Source organism: Chiloscyllium plagiosum, chromosome 18, assembly GCF_004010195.1.
Source record: "Chiloscyllium plagiosum isolate BGI_BamShark_2017 chromosome 18, ASM401019v2, whole genome shotgun sequence".
NCBI lineage: Eukaryota > Metazoa > Chordata > Chondrichthyes > Orectolobiformes > Hemiscylliidae > Chiloscyllium > Chiloscyllium plagiosum.
The window spans coordinates 62,276,463-62,296,163 of NC_057727.1; the positions used below are offsets into that span (position 1 = coordinate 62,276,463).

Below are 19,701 nucleotides of genomic sequence, written 5' to 3' on the forward strand. Positions count from 1 at the left end.
TGGAGAGGAATGAAATTATGAAAATCTTAGCTGATACACCTTTGTTGATTTAAATTTGCCACACACACACTGTCTCTGTCTGTCTCTCTCTCTAAACCAGGCGAAATTCAAGTGTGCCCCCATTTGTCTCCCAAATACACCCATTCTCACCACTAGATGGTATCATTGTATCAAATATTGCAGCTCAGCCGGTGGGGAGGAGGAAGTGAGAAGACACAAATGATGAGAAACACTAACCATTAAACACCTGCAGTTCTGTTATCGATATGTTTGCTGCAGCAACAAGATGTTAGCAGGTTTTCACAGTGATTTCAGTGAAATATGAGGCAATATGAGAGATTTTCATACTATTAACCTGCAGCTGTCCTATATTCACTAGAAAAATGTAGCAGAAAATTTCACACACAAAAATTTGCACAAAAATGTCATTGTGAAAAGCCAAAGGACTAGTAATAGTTTAACTCCTTCCAAACGGTATCTGTAGAGAGTAACTTGAACAACTGCAGATGCTTTCCCATCATCATTTGCAGATGGAAAGATGCCGACAACAATCTGTTGTCTAATTCAAGTTTCTTATATTTCACACAGTGCTAGCTTAGCCATAAATGAGTGTGCAGCACAGGATGATCGTGAATCAGTAAGTCAGTGTAGAGGGTAAGAGTGTGCTTCTTAACCTTCAGATTGTGAGCTTTTATTTTCTGCCTGAGAAAGAAAACTATAACTTGTTTTGATTTCACTAAATTGGGAAGTGTTCAAGTAAATTGGTGAGATTAGATAGGAAATGCAGGGCAGATGGTGTGCTGTAACTGCACCATACATGAGTGTGTGGAGAGTCTGCCAATTCTGAGCAACCACATCAGTGGGTTCTGCAGCTAAAACCCTCGAGTTCAGAATTGCTGAGCAGGAGTCTGAGCTGCAAACATTACAAGGCACTGGGGAAGGTTTAGAATTATCTGGATATGTTGTTCCTGAGGCAGTCCCATTCCTTAGATTAAAACGAACTTTAGAATTTTTCAGTGATCAGGGACAGGAGGTTATGGCTTCAAGTCATGTGGTTCTGGTTATCCAGGATACAGTTGAGGAGGAGCCTCAGCCCTGTCTTTGAACCACAGATAGGAGGTACGAGCTGCCTTTGTGCATCAGGGTAAGCTGAACTGGGATGGACAAATTGTCTGTAGCACCATGAAGCTGAATGCCATTCAGGTGAGGGAGTGAAGAGGAATGGCATTGCAATAGAGGGTAGAATAGTCAATTTATCTACTTTCAAAGATGCTGAACTTGATATTTCCTTTCTCAAACAAAAACAGAAAATGTTGGAGAAACTCAGCAAGTCAGGTAGCATGTGTGGCGAGAGAAACAGAGTTAACATTTTGGTTGCAATATAACTTCTTCAATCCTGAAGGAGTTTCTTCTAAAGTCTTTTTCCACTGGAGCATAGGAGATTGCCTCTCAATCTGATAGGTTTATAAAATAATGAGAGGTTTAAGTAGAGTTAATGGTCGTTGCCTTTTGCCTAGGATGGGGGCATAATATTTAGGTGAGAGGAGAGAGATTTGAAGACATGAGGTAAATGTTTTTAAACAGAGGGTGATTCGCGCACAGAATGAGCTTCCTGAGAAAGTGGTGGATGTGGGTGCAATTACAACATTTACAAGACATTTGGATAAATATATAAATATGAAAGGTTTGGAGGGATATGGGCCAGGATCAAGCAGGTGGACATTTCAGTTCAAATGACATGGAGAGAGTACAAAGCAAATGGCATTGTTCTAAAGGTTTAGACGAGCAGAGACCTGGGTATATGTGCGTTTCAGTCGCTAAAGGTGACAGCACAGAGAGACAGAGCTGTTACTAAAGCATGCAATATTCTAGACTTCATTAGGACAGGTTTAGAGTACAAGAACAGGAAAATGGTGAACCTTGACAGGACACTTGGTTAGACTTCAGCTGGTGTACCACATACAGTTCTGGACACCACACTTTAGGAGAGATATGAACACATCAGAGAGAGCAGAAGAGGTTTATGGGAATGGTTCTCGAGATGAGAAACCTCAGTTATCAAGATGGATTGATGAAATGAGGACTATTTTCCCTGCAGAGGAGAAAATAGAGGAAAGGCTTCATAGAGTTTTCAAAATCATGAAGGATCTTGAACAGATAGATAGGGAGGAACAATTTCTGCTTATAACTGGGTCAAGAACCAAAAGGCACAATTTTTGGGTAGTTTGCCAGAGAAGCAAATGTGAGGTGAGAAATATTTTTTTCCAAACAGTGAGCAGTTATGGTCAGGAATACACTGTCTAAAACTCTGGGTGCAGGGAGGTGCAATTAAGGCATTTAAGAGGATGATTACTTAAACAGAAATAACAAGCAGGCCTTCACAGTAAAAGGAGGAAATTGACACTAAGTTAATCACAGAATCTGCTTAAACAGCTGAAAGTGACATGATGGGCTGAATGGCCTCATCCTACACTGTAATAATTCCGGAATCTGTAATAACAACACAAGTCTCCTTAATTTACGGAATGGAAGTCAAAAGTCCAGTATCGTCCACTTTTTGTAATTTTGACAGAATCAGTGGCAAATCCACAGCAGTCACAGATTTCATAAAATGTGTTCAGGAGAACTTTATTTAGCCACTACACTGCAAGACCAATAAGGGAAGGGACAGTTCTGGACTTAGCTTTGGGAGCCGGAACTGGGCGGGTAAAAGAGGTATGACTGGATGAAAATACTGAAAGACCAGTCCTTTTAAGCTACAGCTTGATACAGGATATGCCAACTGGAAACAGCTACAGAAATTAACTGTTGAAGCAATGGAAGACAGTAAAAGAGAAAAATCAGGGCAAATATGGCACTTTAAAGAACAGTGGTAGGACTCCAAATCCAGAGCACCTCTCAGACTGAAAAGTAGTGTCACCATTGTTAACATATATCCAAAATAAAAATCAAAATACTGCGAATGCCAGAAATCTGAAACAAAGCCAGGATATTGGAGAAAGTCAGCAGATCAGGCAGCACGTCTGTCAAAAGGGAAATACAGAGAACCAGAACCATTCCCATAAACCTCTTCTGCTCTCTCTGATGTGTTCATATCTCTCCTAAAGTGTGGTGTCCAGAACTGTATGTGGTACACCAGCTGAAGTCTAACCAAGTGTCCTGTCAAGGTTCACCATTTTCCTGTTCTTGTACTCTAAACCTGTCCTAATGAAGTCTAGAATATTGCATGCTTTAGTAACAGCTCTGTCTCTCTGTGCTGTCACCTTTAGCAACTGAAATGCACATATACCCAGGTCTCTGCTCGTCTAAACCTTTAGAACAATGCCATTTGCTTTGTACTCTCTCCATGTCATTTGAACTGAAATGTCCACCTGCTTGATCCTGGCCCATATCCCTCCAAACCTTTCATATTTATATATTTATCCAAATGTCTTGTAAATGTTGTAATTGCACCCACATCCACCACTTTCTCAGGAAGCTCATTCTGTGCGCGAATCACCCTCTGTTTAAAAACATTTACCTCATGTCTTCAAATCTCTCTCCTCTCACCTAAATATTATGCCCCCATCCTAGGCAAAAGGCAACTACCATTAACTCTAACTCTATTTAAGCCCCTCATTATTTTATAAACCTATCAGATTGAGAGGCAATCTCCTATGCTCCAGTGGAAAAAGACTCAGCCTATCCAGCATTTCTTTATAACTCAAACTTTCCATACCCAGCAACATCCTGGTAAAATTCTTCTGAACCCGCTCCAGCTTGATCGTATCTTTCCTATAACTGGGCAACTAGAACTGGACACAGTATTCCAGAAGAGGCTTTATGAATGTTTTTGTCCAAATTCAGGTGCTTTTCAAATGTTGTAATTGTAACAGCCTCCACCACTTCCTCTCGCAACGCATTCAATACACTCCTCACCCTCTACATGAAAAAAATGCCCCTTGGGTCCCTTTTAAATCTTGCCCCCTCTCATCTTAAACCTATGCCCTCTAGCAGTATTCCATAAGACACCTCCTGTACAACCTCAATATGAATTCCTAACCCCCACCAATGCTCATGATTTTATAAACCTCTATAAGGTCACCCCTCAGCCTCTGACACTTCAGGGGAAAATAGCCCCAGCTTATTCAGGCCCTCCCTATAGCTCAAACCCTCCGACCTTGGCAACATCCTTGTAAATCGTTTCTGAACTCTTTCAAGTTTCACAACATCCTTCCAATAGCAGGGAAACCAGAATTGTAAACAGTATCAAATTGTAATACACTAGATCAAGTTATCATATTTATTGTTTATAACTATATTATGAATTAAAATAAAAATAAAGTAGAAAGTAAAAGGATTGCACAATTCTGCACATTTTAGCACACAAATAACCAAGCCTGTGTCTCTCAACAGACTTGTGTGGAAATTAATCATTCGTGGACAGAAAAGGCGAGTAGCAATGTGGATAAAAAAAACTAATGAATTAAAAGGAACAGAGAGCAACGGTTAATGCATATGCTCCAGGCTGGAGGAACTTTAGTGGAGTTCCCCGGACTTTGGTCTGCAGGGGACAATTTGAAAGTTTGTGGATAAAATAAAACTTGGCAGAATTGTAAACTGTAAGGACAGAGTAGAACTTCAGAATAACAACATCAGGTTGGGGACAGGGCAGATAAGTGGCGGATGAAGTTCAATGCAGAGAAATTTGAAGTGATACATTTCAGTTCAGGTGGGACTAGTTTAGTTTGGGATTAAGATCAGCGTGGAGTGGTCAGACTGAAGAGTTCATTTCCATGCTATACGACTCTTCGACTCTGTGAAGGGCATGGATAGGGTATATAGACAAGATCTTTTTCCCAGTTTGGGGGAGTCCAAAAATAGAGGGCATAGGTTTAAGGTGAGAGGGGAAATATTTAAAAGGGACCGAAGAGGCATCTTTTTCACACAGAGGGTGGTGCATGTATGGAATGAGCTGCCAGAAGAAGTGGTGGAGGCTGGTTAAATTACAACATTCAAAAGGCACCTGAATGGGTATATGAGTAGGAAGGGTTTAAAGGGATATGGGCCAAGTGCTGGCAAAGGGGACTAGATTAATTTAGGATATCTGGTTGACATCGATGAGTTCGACCAAAGGGTCTGTTTCTATACTGTACATTTCTATGACCTACTGCCAAGAGAATTTTTCAATAAAACTATTATGTCACTGTGCCCTCAGTTTGCCTTTTCTGTTTGCTAGACTCCTTACGTTGTAATATATGGCATCAAGCTGCAAAGAGTTCATTTTGTTTCCCTTGTATCTCACTTTTATTTACTGGATTTTGGTATTTCATTTGTAGCTTTGCTTCACTCCTGTCTAAAACTATGTTTAGGTTTCCATAGTCTTATCGAGTCAGTTTACGTTTGTCCCGACAGGTCTCGCAATTCACAAGACCAGTCGCAAAATGCCACAGATCTAAAGCTCTGCTCTTCGTGTCAGATCTCCTACTCATCACTGTTCGTGTTCTACAAACCTCCCAGTCTCCATGAATTCTGCTTTCCAAACCTTATACTCTAATCTCCCACTTCCTCAGTTCAGTCTCTTCAAAGCTCCCCTCAGTTTGGGCTCTCCAAACCTTTTCCCCCTCTGTTCAAACTCACTAAACCTCTCCCTCCCCCCTCCCTTATATTCAGACTCAGTAACAGGGCAGCATGGTGGCTCAGTGGTTAGCCGCACTGCTGCCTTGCAGCACCACACCCCAATCTGCACAGCAGAAACCAATATAAATGTGACAAGCTCCCACAAAATGGAATGTGATGAAGACAAAAAAATTATTTTGGTGATATTGCCTTCAGAGTAAATAATGGCCAGGACACTGCAGATAGCTCACCTTCACATCTTTGGCATGGTACCATTCATCTTTCACATCTACCTGAGTGGGCAGATGGAGCTATTATTGAACAACTTTATCTGAAAAATGACATCCCTGACAGTAGCTTGATAATCTTGATCTTTGTGTTCAAATCCTGGAGTGAGACTTGAACCTAGAATCTTATGAGTTGGACTCTGTCCCAGAATGAGCACAGTAAATACTTAACTTTTCTGCCCTTCACATCAATACCATTAACATTGCTCTTCAAACCTCTGAGTGTCTTCTAACTGAATCAATGGAGTCTGCTTTAGCAGTGGTTTGTGACTGAGATATAATTTCCCCTTTTTTTACTTACTGTGATTTGAGTCAGCTGGAGCCCAGTTGATAACACTTCTGTCTCTGAATCACAAGGTTCTGGATTTAATTCCCTCTTCAAGGTGGCTCAGTGGTTAGCACTGCTGCCTCACAGCACCAGGGACCCAGAAAAAGATTCATTTCCACCCTTGGTCGAATGTCTGTGTAGAGTTTGTACATTCTCCCTGTGTCTGCATGTGTTTCCTCCGGATGCTCCAGTTTTCTCCCACAGTCCAAAAATATATAGGTTAGGGATGTACAGGCTAGGTGGATTAGCCATAGGAAATGTAGGGATACAGGGAGAGGGTAGGGGTGTGGGTCAGCATGGCTTGCTCTTTGGAGGGTTGATGTGGACCCGATCGGCCGAATGACCTGCTTCCACACAGTAGGGACTCTTTGATTCAGGGCTTGAGCATGAAAATTATACTGACTCTCTGTATTACAGAGAGTACCTCCTAGTTGGAGTGATTTGTTTCAGATGAGATTTTAAACTTTGTTGGTGTAAAAGCTTCCATGGTACTATTCCAAGGAAGAGCCGAAGATATATCCAGCATCTTGGCCAATATTTATTCTCCACTCAGTTCACCAAAGCAGATAACCTGAGTTTAATTGCATACTGTTTGTGGGATCCTGATGTGAGAAAATTGCCTGCCACATTTCTTACATTAACAAAAGTGCTGCCTTATTAGATAGAACATCTTTTGAAGTAGATATTAAACTAAAGCCCGACATCCACATTGGGTGATGTAAAAGATGCTCCTTAAAGGGTTTGGAAAACTGCTGGTTCTTGTGTGTGAGTAAACATTTGCACCACTGAAGCTTAGAAATATAACTTAGGCTTGTCAACAGTCCTGGATTGTACACGAGGGTCTTGAAATGGGACACACATCACTTGGGCACTGGTTTGGTGGTGGAGCGTCACACTGTAAATGTTTCAGAGTAACAGCTGCCCACTTCCCTCGTGACATAATTTGATAGTGACCCTGGTAAGTACATAAAAGGGAGAAATGACAGCAGATGTAACCGAATGAGTTACAGGAGAGTGTAAGCACAGGCGCTGAGCACCAAATGGCTGTGTGTTAAATCATTCTATGAAATTCCTCCTTGAATGATTCTGAGCTTGTGGACTGTTGAGAAACATTTGTGCGGAGATGCAGTTACATTGTTTACCCTGACAGACGTGCCCCAAAACAGAGTCCCTGTCCTTGGTGCAGCCTCTTGGTTTGATACTGCATGGTCTTGGTGTATCAACTGCAAACATCAATCATTTCTGACTGAGGATCCTAGATCAGAATTGTTATCACACAAGAGATGAGTCCAAGGAGATGAAAAGACAGATCAGTTCTCTTGATTGCAGAGCCTTGCCACACCTTGGATAGTGTGGAGGTTTCTTGGCTATAGGTTCTAGATGAATTTTAGCAGACTTCAGGTTTCCTACTGATCACAGGTAGACCTTTATTGCTGTTGCCACCCATTACATAAAGAATGCTTACGAATTGTCGTATTATCATTGGTCATAAAATGAATCAAAGTGTCTCCAATAATACCATTCTTATCTTAGCAATTTCTGTAGGTACTAGAGAATCTAAGTTCCTTCCACCTTCTGTGAATCAGCTCCCATCATTGGTAGCCCCTTGTTCCTCCTATTGTCTCCCCCCCTCAGCCTTATTATCTCTTCATTCTCCCCTTGTTGCATCGCTAGTCCTGTATCTGCCTCTTGTTCCTGCTCGTGGGGGGCCTCCTAGTGTGCCAAGCCTCTGGCACAAAGCTGCTGGCATGAAACCATGGAAGAAAAAGCTGGGTTTCAGTGTTTGTGAGGTAAATTAGTCCCCATTGGCATTCTTCGTTATGTGCACAGACAAAATATTGATATCTACCTTCACAGAATCCTGCAATCCTTTGTCCCCCTGAATATATGGTATGCTTCCTGCACCGACTGATTGCTGCTTTGCGAAGTTACTGGGATGAGTACAGACTGAGGAATCCATCAGCAATGCCCAGTGAAGGTACGGACTGGTGCTTAACTGTTTGTGCAGTCTAGGCAGAATCTGGCTTGTAGCTTATGAATCTATAACACCACTCAAAATAGTTGAACTTCCTGATGTTATGAGTTGTATGAATTGTTGTTCTGAATGATAAGACCACCAACAAAACATCATTTGGCCCATTAGCTTGTGGTCTTTCACCAAATCCATATGCAGCCCTTTTATGATTATTTTATCATGGACCATCTCGTACATCATAAGTATTCCCCACTTTTACAATGAAAAGTTCCTTTCCGATGTTGCCACAGAAGGAGACTTGTATTTCTGAGACCTGCTTGTGGCATCAGCCTCTGATATGTGGCTCTTGTTGGAAAGGCTGCAAAATGGATTGTAAAACTTACTGGGATTCAGTGCAATCCAAGGCACCCACCAGAGATAACATGTCCCACTGCTTCACCACAGTAATTCCTGGCTCGTTTACTTTTGGGCTAGAGTTGACTTTTGCAAACTGCTGCATCAAAAGCTGGTGACATTAGCACAGTCTCACTTGTAAGCTTTGTTGACTTATTGCCCATAGCCACGAACAGAATGGTGCCCAATAACCCCTGGATGTTTACTGAATTATCTTTCTTTTGCTTCCAGATGCTTATGTTCCCCCTCAGCTGTTTTTTAATGGGAAGGTGGATTACTTTGACCTGCAGAGGCTTGGTGGCCTTCTTTCCCATCTGAAGAAAACACTGAAAGGTGATGTATTGGATGTTAGCAAGAAATGTTTACACATTGATTTTCTCTCCTCCATTTTCATTTAGAGATTGGTTTACATTTACAGAAGACTAGTTACTATTGTGGCCCAGTTAGAATACTCACCTGCTACACAAGAAATACCAGACATGGATTACTGAGTTAACAAGATTTGAACAAACCCCCAATTCATAACAGAATGTGCTCCTCAGAAATAGTAAAAGCAGAAAGGAAGGTCAACAAAGGAAAGTACATGGGCAATGAACAGCTGGTTGGAGATGGTGAGGACTGCAGATGCTGGAAAGTCAGAGTCTATAAAATGTGGAGCAGGAAAAAGCACAGCAGATCAATCAGTATCAGAAGAGCAAGAGAGTCAACATTTCAGGCAAGAGTCTTCATCCTGATGAAGGGTCCTGCCCGAAATGTTGACTCTTCTGCTGTTCTGATGCTGCTTGACTTACTGTGCTTTTTGCAGCTCCACATTTAATTGACAATGAACAGCTAGAGCTTGTTTCATTTCTTGATCAGTAGCCTGCTTGTTCTCTCCAGTGAAATAACTGATCATCATGGATGAGGAAAGGTGTTGCGATGTTCAATATGGATGATACCCTCCAGTGCATCTCCTCCACTTCCTGCACCTCCCCCCTTGAACCCCACCCCTCTGATCACAAAAAGAACAGAACCTGCCCGGGTCCTCACCTTCCACCCTACCAACCTCCGGATACATCACATCATCCTCTGCCATTTCCACCATCTACAAACAAATGCCACCACCAGGCATCTATTTCCCCCCCCATCTGTGTTTTGAAGAGACCATTCCCTCCACGCCTCCCTTAATACAGGCACGCAGGGGCAAAGCTGTGAAATCTATTAGGTGGAAGTAGTTCATGGAAAAGCTGCAACACCTGCTAGTTTAGTTTTGAGCTGTCTTTGCAATTAACATTTTGTCCTTCCTGGAATAAAACAGTTGGTGACAGCAAGGTGAGCTAGGCTCCCTGCAGCTCACTCTTGAAGTTTCATCTCAGCTGAGTTTGTATTTTTACTGCAATATGGCAACTGAGGAGATGGTTTCTTGTGCATCAGTTTTACAGGTCAAACTGAGTTGAACTTCTTTGTCAGAAGCTTTGAAATATCCATTAATTTTTTTTATTGTCACCAAATTGATATTGAAACACTTAGGTGGGAAAAATCCTTGTTGGCTTGTTTATCAAGAGCTTTAGAAAGTTCTGTAGTTAGAAGACTTGACCACAACTCTTGCATTAGTCTACCAGTTGTCTTTGCAGTTTGCTGACACTGTAGAAGCCACTGTGATCAAAGTAGGCAACCTGGGATCTGCAGCCAGTGACCTTCAGCTATGGATGTGCCATTAAACCTCTTCAAGTGTCTGTTAAATAGCCTTTTAGCAAAGTCACTGCCATGGTTGTTAGAAAGGGTTCATTAAATCCCAGCTAGGTATGAACAGATTGCTCCCTTTTAGGAGTGTCTGGTTATTGAGCTGAATGAATTCCATCATGTTGCAATGAGTTACTGCATTGTCGACTACTGAATGCTCTATAATCGTACTTTATTCTGGAGCAGAAGTATAGTGTTGTACAATTGTGCACCCCAAGATGCATTCTCAATTGTTCCATTTTGGCTGTTCACAGAACGCATTCTCCTAAGCTCTTAAAGAAGCAGCAACATTTTATTCCCATGTGTGGCATCAACGAGCTTTAGCAAACTGTGAGTCAATGGGAATCTGAGGTGGTGGTGGTGGTTGATAGAGGCTGGGGGGAAGGGGAGACTCTCTGCTGGTTGGAGTTATACTTGGTGCGAAGGAAGATGGTTGTGGTTGTTGGAGGCTGGCCATCTTGGCTGCAAGGCATCTCTGCAGGAATTTGTCAAGGTAGTGTCCTGTGCTCAAACATCTTCAGCTGCTTCTTCAGTGACAAAGGATGATTACATTAATGCATGATCCTGAAGGGAATAGAGGAATATGGATCCTGTAATGAAGACCATTTTAGTATGAAAGGGCAAAATGTGTTGGCGCAAGCTTGGAGGGCTGAAGGGGCTGCTCCTGTGCTATATTATTGTTCTTTGTTCTTTGACCTTTTCTCCATTATAAGGTCAGAAGTAGGGATGTTTGCTGATGATTACGCAAATGTTCAGCATCATTTGCAACTCCTTAGATACTGAAGATATCCAAATACAGATCTGGACAATAACCAGGTTTGGGCTGAAAAGTCACAAGTTACATTTAAGTGCTGGGCAATGGCCAACTCCAGCAAGAGAGAATCCAACCATTTTCCCTGATAGTCATTGACATAGCCAATGCTTAACTCTCTCACTATACTGGGGTGTTATCATTGACCCGAAACTGAACTAGACTAGCCTTGTATAGTACTATGGCTACAAGAGCAGGTCAGAACCTGGGAGTTCTGCAATGAGTAGTTCACCTCCTGACTCCCCTGTCCACAACCTACAAGTCAGGAATGTGATGGAAGCGTCTCCTCTTGCCTGGTTGAGTGCAGTTCCAACAACAACAAAAGAAGCTTGACACCATTCAGGACAAAGCAGCTCATTTCATTGGTACCACATCCACAACCTTCAGCATTCAGTCCCTCTCCCACCAGTGCAGCAAAGATGTGCTGCAGCAACTCTCCAAGGCTCCTTTGATAGTATCTGCCAAACCTCTCACCACTCTCACATAAACGTTCAAGCACAGCAAATATATGGAAACATCACTACTTGCTAATTCCCCTCCAAGCCATGCACCATCCTGACCTAGAAATATATTGCAGTTCCTTCAGTATTGTTGGCTCAAAACCATGGAACTTCCTTCCTAACAGCTCTGTAGATGTATTTACACTCGGAGCACTATCGCAGCTCAAGAAGGCAGACTTTCTGAAAGGAAATTAGGGATGGGTAGTGCCCTACCAGCGATGCCCAGATCCCATGAATGAATACAAATAATTCTTACAAGATTGAGTAACTATGGATTTCTAGTGTGTGTGAATGCCTGACTATATCTAAACCAGCTATCCCCCAACTGTGTCACAGAATTTTATTAACCCACTTGAATTTGAAAGTAACAAATATCGATGTTTCATTTTGGAACAAAGTATTTGAGTAAATTGACTCATGACGTGGTAAATTTAGCACGCCTAGGAAAAGTTTTGTTGTGCTGCAGCACTAGGGCCATCCTATGCTAAGGTAAACAGATGATAAGAGATTGGTGAGTCAGCAGCACAATTATTGTTTGTTATGTAATGGTAGAAGGCAATCTAGATGGATAATAATCTTTTCTCATCTAACGATTTTGTTACTTAATTTGAGGGTAAATGATGGAAACTAACGGCTGTTTCTCCACATTTATGCTGTCCCTGGAAATATTGCTGTTTCCTAATTTTTGTCACTGTGCTTTCATCCGTCTTCATTTGTCTGCCAGTTAATCCTCACTCTTAAAGTATTTCAGCAATGATCTAAACAATAGTTCGGGTTCAGTGGACTGTGTGAGGATTAATCGGTGCAGCATGAAGGGACAATACTGGAGACAGTATGTGGATTCATTCACTGCTCACTATTTGAAACAGCAGAGTTTAAAACTTTTCATTTGAGCAAATATTACAGCAGTCTCATCAGTCTCTGTGTCTATTGAGTAAAAAGGTACTTGTAGTGTGGGATATTATTTATATCTCTTGAACCAGATTACACTCCAGATTTTGGGTGACATACAGGATTCTTTGGCAAGTCTTTATAGTGTCCATGCACCTTGTGTGTTGATTGGAGTGGAGGTCAGTGAGACCGGGATCTTCCCTTGATGTTCACTGTGAAAATTGGTCAGAACTGAGCCACTAGATCATTGTGACATCTGGTTTTCTGAGCTGTGGGATAATGGAGAGAGCCGTGCAAAGGCTTTCTCCCTCAGTTGGACCGCTGAAACACACTAGATTATGGGGAAACTGGATTGGAAGGTCTTTCACAATGTGGGCAGACACACCGGACCAGGATGGGGACTAATTCACTCTGCTGACTTGATTCACGATCCGCCATTGGGTAGCATCCCAAAGCAACTTCTCTAGAAACAGCCGGGGTCAGGATTCCTGGATTCTGAAGTTGGAGCTTCCTGGCCCCACACAAATGTTCTGTGGGCTGATTGTCCATGTACAGGGTCTTGCAGGTTGAGTAGCACAAAGGCGCGGGCATGCATCCACCAGAGTGCTTCAGAATTCAATGTGATAAATTGGAGTGGGTGAACAGACCTGACCGCTGCCCTCAGAAGATTGATTTGTTCTGAAAGTACTGACCAAGTTGTTGATTTGCCAGGTCAGCATTAAGGTCATGACCAGGAAATCCTGTGGAACCAATTGTCACTGCTCTATTATAAGGCTATTTTTAATGTTAAAATCTCAGGCAGTTGACTGTAAGATTGTCATGGGACTGAGAAATAAAATGGAGCTGAGGGTTGGGGAGGAGGCAGGGAGAATGACCATAGTAACTTGTGCAGAGGCTGAACCAGAACACCACGTTTCTCTTGCCTAGTATAACTTGGTCAGACTGCAGAGTGAAGCATAGCCAAGCTGAGGCAGTCAGTCCCTGGAGAGGAGCAGCAGCAGCTGTGGATTGAGAGATTCATGATAGACCCATTTACAGTGTGCTAATTATGAGATGTGTGATTAATTACAGGAGCATTTGTGGTAGAGGCCTGTGAGATCCCCTTCTGAGTAAAATGCAGCAAAATATTGTTAAAGAAGTCATTTAATTGGCCAAGTCTTCAATTTTCATGTTCCATTTGTCACCCCAATCTAAAGTTGGCTGTAATGAGTAGTTTAATAGGCTCATAGAATTCCTTAATAAAATATAAAATCAAAGGGTCAGTTAGATTCGAAACGTAAGCTCTTTTCTCTCCTTACAGATGCTGCCAGACCTGCTGAGATTTTCCAGCATTTTCTCTTTTGGTCGTAGAATTCCTTACCTGCACTATTTTAAAAAAAATTGATGGGATGGGGGTAGTGGGAGGCTGATATGTACACATTTTGTGAGAAAAATCAACTAACAGCATTCATGTTTTGTTGTGCATGATCCAATGTTGTGTTGGCACTAGGAGTGTTCCTTAGCTATTTCCAGGATGGTCTGTGGTTGGAAAGGAACTTGTACGTGGTGTACTGCTGCTCTTGGTCATTTTGATGGTACCAGTTGTGGGTTTAGAAGGTGCTGTCAGATGAGCTCTGGCTAGTTGCTGCTCAATGTCCTGTCTTGTGGCAGGAGTGACTGGTTAATGTTATGGATGGAATGCTAATCCAGCAAGCTGCTTTGTCCTGCATGGTGTGGAGTGAAGAATGTTCCATCACAATTCTGACTTGTGCCTTGTGGATAGTGCATGGTGCAATGGAGCAGTCTGAGTTGTGAGCCACTTGCCAAAAATAGCTAAATTCAGACCTTCTGTCATACAAGCCTTGTGGTGTGACCACCCACTGTTAACACAGAAGCTAGGACCATGAATAGACAATTCAGCCTTTTGAGACTGCTCCGCTATTCTATGATCATGGCTGATCCTCTATCTCAAAGCCATATTCCCACTTGCTCTCCAACCTCCTTGATGTCTTTAATATCGAAAAAAAGTTATTAATATTTTTCTAGTGTATGCTTGAGTTTGACTTGGCCTCTGCAGCCTTCTGTGGTAGAAAGCTCCATGTTGACCACCTTCTGAGTGAAGACCTGTGGCCCCAGGTTCTAGACTTCTTAACTAGGGGAAACATCTTGCCCAGCTGTGCTGGAACTTTATATGTTTCAATCAGTTGCCCTATCATTCTTCTAAACTCTAAACAAGCACATTTAAAACAATTTCTCCTCGTAGGATAGTTACGCCAACCCCAGTATCAGCCTAGCAAACCTCTGGTGCAGTCCCTCCATGGCAACTATATCCTTAGGTAAGGAGACCTAAACTGCACACAATACTCCAGGTGTCGTCTCATCAAGGCCCTGTATCAATGCAGTAAGACGTTCCTATTTCTGAACTCAAATCCTCTTGCAATGAACCAACATACGTTTGCCTTCTAATTGCTTGCTGCATCTACCTGTCTAAGTTTATTCATTGGTTTATAGGAATTCCAGTTCCCTTGTTTATCCACATTTCCCATTATATCACCATTTAAATAGTACAGTCGCTTCTGATCTAATGTGATTGTTCAGTTCTCGTGCGATCTTGCGTTAAGAAAATCACGCAGTAGCCACGCTATTTAAACTATTGGGACTGGAATTGCGTTAAAGCCAGTACAGGTAAACAAAGTTCGCGTTCTACTAATAAGGGTCTAAATTCATCAACAGCGTTAAAGCCAATTCACATTGAAGGAGCATCCAACGTCGCAGAACCAAGTAGTAGCAGCTTTTTATTTGCCATTTCTACCATATACAACTGATACAGTAAAACAAAAACAAGACAGCGTTCCTTCAGGACCGGGGGTGCTACATAGACAGCACTAACTACACAATCATACACTGCATAAAGCGCATAAGAAGTGCAAAACACGTAAGTTACAGTGTAATAGAAAGATGATACATAATAGGCATTTTTCGAGCAGCAATTCGAGGCTGTGCAAAGAATTTCTGATGGGAAAGAATCCCTTCAAACTGTGTTAAGGAGCCTAATGGCTTGGGGGAAGAAACTGGTGCACAGTCTGGCCATGAGAGACTGAATGCTCCAGTATCTTCTGCTAGATGGCAGAAGAGAGAGAGTTTGAGTGAGGGGTGTGTGGGGTCTTCCACAAAGCTCTTAGCCTTTTGGATGCAGCATGTGATGTAAATGTCTGTAATGGAAGGAAGAGAGACCCTGATGATCTTCTCAGCTGTCCTCACTATCCATTGTAGGGTTTTCCGATCCAAGACTCTGCAATTCCCAAACCAAGCAGTGATGCAGCAGCTCAGGGTACTCTTAATGAACTCTCTAGAATGTGGTAAGGGTAGGGATGGGAAGAGGGCATTCCTCAGCCTGTGCAGAAAGTAGAGATGCTGCTGGGCTTTCTTGGCTATGGAGCTGGTGTTGAGTGTCTCGGTGAGATTGTCCACCAGGTGTATGCCAATGAATTTGGGGTCACTCTGTGCCCTCCTGAAGTCAACAACCATCTCTTTCTTCTTGTCCACGTTTAGAGATGGATTGTTGGCTCTGCAGCAGTCCATTAGCTGCTGCATCTCCTCTCTGTATGCTGACTTGTCACTTGTACTGATGAGATCAACAGTGAACTTGATGTGATTTGACCTGTGCATCGCTGCACAGTCGCGTGTCAGCAGGGTGAACAGCAGTGGACTGAGCATAGAGTTCTGGGAGGTCCCCATGCTCAGGATGATGGTGTTGGAGATGCTGTTCCCAATCCAGACTGACTGAGGTTTCCCTGTCAGGATGTTCAGGATCCAATTACAAAGGGAGGTATTTAGGCCCAACAGAATCAACTTTCCAATCTGGTGCTGAGGAATGATAGTTTTAAATGTAGAACTGAAGTCTATGAATAGTAATCTGACGTAGGTGTCCTCCTCCTCCAGCTGGGTGAGGGCCAGATGGAGGGTGGTGAAAATGGCATCATCTGTTGAGCAGTTTAGTGTAGAAGTCAAAGTGTATAACTTCACAGATGTACAAAATTAGCCACTCCTGTCATCAGGCCCACCACCCGTAATTCTAGATGATGCAAATATTTCTGCAAAGGTTCTCGCAATTTCCTTCCTTCCTTCCCATAATGTTCTGGGATACATTAATTTAGGTCCTGGAAATTTATCCACTTTTATATTCTCTAAGACCTATCAAACCTCCTTTTCTGTAACGTGAACTGTTCTTAAAACATCAAAATTTATTTTTTTGCCTTCTCTAGACTTCATTTTTTTCTCTACAGGAAAAACTGATGCAAAATATTCATTTAGTATCTCTCCCATCTCCTGAGGTTCAACACAAATATGATCACTTTGTTCTTTAAGAGGCCCTACCCTCTATCTAGTTACTGTCTTGCTCTTAATATGTTTATAGAATCTGTTTGGATTATCTTTAACCTTATCTGTCAGTGCTATTTCATATCTCCTCTTTGCCTTCCTGTTTTGTTTCTTAAGAATGCCCCTACACTCTTTATATTGATTAAGGGATTCAATTGAACCAAGTTATCTATATCTAAACTAAGATACTCTTTTATTCTTGACTATAACTTCAATGTCTTTATTCAACCATTGTTCCGTAATCTTACCAGCCTTACCCTTTACTCTAACAGGAACATAATGCCTCTGAACTCTCGTCATCACACTCTTGACTGCTTCCCACTTGCCCGACATCCTTTTACCTCAGAACAGTCTACTCAGTCAACTTTTGAAAGTTCTTGTGTCATACCATTAAAATGTTCTTCACTGCAATTAAAAGCTTTAACTGTAATGGAAGGCTTATCCTTTTCCATAACCATTTTGAAACTCATAGAGTTATGATCGCTCGACCCAAAGTGTTCCCCCACTTTTACTTCAGTCACCTGCCCTGCCTTATTGCCTAAAAGAAGGTCTAGTTTCTCACCTTCTCAAGGAGGAGCATTCACATATTGAGAAAGAAAATTTTCTTGAACACACGTGACAAATTCTTCACCATCCAAACCTTTAATACAATGGTAGCCCCTGTTAATGTTTGGAAAAGTAAAATCCCTCATTATTACAACTTTTATTATGCTTATCTGAGATCCCCCTTCATACTTGTTTCCCTCTTACTATTGGGGGGGGGGCCTATAGTTCATCCCATAAAGGTGATCTTTCCTTTCTTATTTCTAATTTCTATCCATATATTTGTACTGGACGATTTTTCAGAAATATTTTTTCTAGTTACAGCAGTAATGTATTTCTTAATCAAAAACACCACACCCCAGCTTTCTTGCCTCCTTTCCTATCCTTATAGCGTCTAAAACATGGAACATTGAGCTGCCAGTCTTGTCCATCTCTCAGCCAAATTTCTGTAATAGCTAAGAGGTCCCAATCCCATGTTCTTAAACATGCCCTGAGTTCATCAGCCTTACTGTAAGACTGACTGAACTTCCTCAGCCCTCTAAGGTAAAGAATTCCAATTCACCACCCTCCAAGTGAAGAGGTCCCTCCTCATCTCGGTCCTAAAATGGCTCTTCTTCTGTGACAGTGCCCCTGGTTCAACATACACCCCACAAATGGGGAACCATCCCTTCTGTATCTAGTCTATCACTTCACAAAATTTGTAATTTTCTGTGAGATCATCTCTAAATATGAGAGAATATAGGCCCAGATTCCTCAATCTCACCTTGAAGGACAGACCCACCATTCCAGTAATTAATCTGGTGAACCTATGCTGCACTCCCTCTGGTGGGAATACTGTGCTGGAAATCATGCCCCCCTCATCCATGAATGTGAAGTATGACCAATTTAATCTTTTATGATTGTTAACATCTGATTGTGACCATTGCCTAAGATAAGCGCCAGAGACCCGGGTTCATTTCCTGCCTCAGGCGACTGATTGTGTGGAGTTTGCACGTTCTCGCCGTGTCTGCATGGGTTTCCTCCGGGTGCCACGGTTTCCTCCCTCAGTCCAAAGATGTGCAGGTCAGGTGAATTGGCCATGCTAAATTGCCTGTAGCGTTAGGTGAAGGGGTAAATGTAGGGGTATGGGTGGGTTGCGCTTCAGCAGGTCGGTGTGGACTTGTTGGGCTGAAGGGCCTGTTTCCACACTGCAAGTAATCTAAATCTAAAATCATAAAATAAACTCTCACCGGATTCCATCAATGGACAAGAATCAAAAACTTATTTATTTTAACAAACACAGCCTGTAACATGTGGTAACAGCAGATTATTAAATACTCTCTGATATTTGAACTGAACACCCTCCCCCCCCCCCCCCTCCCCCGGCCCCCCACCCCCTGTCCCACTTTAAATCCAAGCATGTGCATATTCATTTGGACACAGGAGGTGGACAGACAGAAAAGACAAACCAGTTTTGGTTAAGGAATATACTTGTAAAAAAAAAAAGCACAAAGACTGGATCATGGTCCAACCAAAAAGGGGAAATGAAGTAACTTTTCTCAGTTTCTTTTGGGGGTTTTGGCGATATTATCATGTTTGTGTTGACTGCAGTGATCCTTGATCAATAGTCACTTGGAACTCAGTGTATTGCTTGATTTAGCAGTTTTCCTTTGTAAAGTCTTTGAGCATTATTTGTTGTACACGCACGCGCACACATCTCATTTTAACATCTTGTTTTAAGGTGAAGGTTCCCCAATCCTTTTTTTTATTAATAGTAATTTATTTCAGTCCCACACTCTCACTAGATCCTTGGGAGACCTTTTATAACTGTCTCTATGGAAATAGACGTAAAGCATTTATTTATCTGCTCTGCCATTTCTCAGTTCCCTATTACAAACTATCGTATCTCTGCCTGTAATGGACTCACATTTCTGTAAGCTATTCTCTTCATTTTTACATATCTATAGAAGCTTTTACAATCCATTTTAATGTTTATTGCTGCTTTACATTGATAATCTATTCCCTTTTTGTTGATTTATTGGTCCTCCTTTGCTGAATTCTAAACTTCCCTAGTCCTCACTCTTCCAACTTACTTTTTGCAGTTTTATAAGCCTCTGCCTTTGATTTAATACTATGTTTAACGTCTCTTTTTAGCTGTGGTTCATTTATTTATACTGTTGGGTTTTTTTCCATTAAAGGATGTATGTTTTGTGACAAGTAAGCGTTCATTATTTATATGCCACTTTTACCTTTCTACTATCAAAACTTTTAATGTATTATCCAATCCACCACAGCAAACCTCCTTATGTCTTCAT

The 19,701-nt window shown here is 41.9% G+C and overlaps 1 protein-coding gene across 3 annotated transcripts in view; it reads left to right on the forward strand.

The window, feature by feature from the left end:
- The window catches only part of LOC122559128 (E3 ubiquitin-protein ligase RNF123), a 389,631-nt gene that overhangs the window by 82,780 nt on the left and 287,150 nt on the right, over nucleotides 1-19,701 (forward strand). For all 3 annotated transcript variants that reach the window (XM_043708460.1, XM_043708459.1, XM_043708461.1), the window contains exons 20-21: nucleotides 8,071-8,191; nucleotides 8,813-8,914. In XM_043708460.1, coding sequence (XP_043564395.1) covers nucleotides 8,071-8,191; nucleotides 8,813-8,914 — 223 coding nt within the window. The remainder of the gene's footprint in view (nucleotides 1-8,070; nucleotides 8,192-8,812; nucleotides 8,915-19,701) is intronic.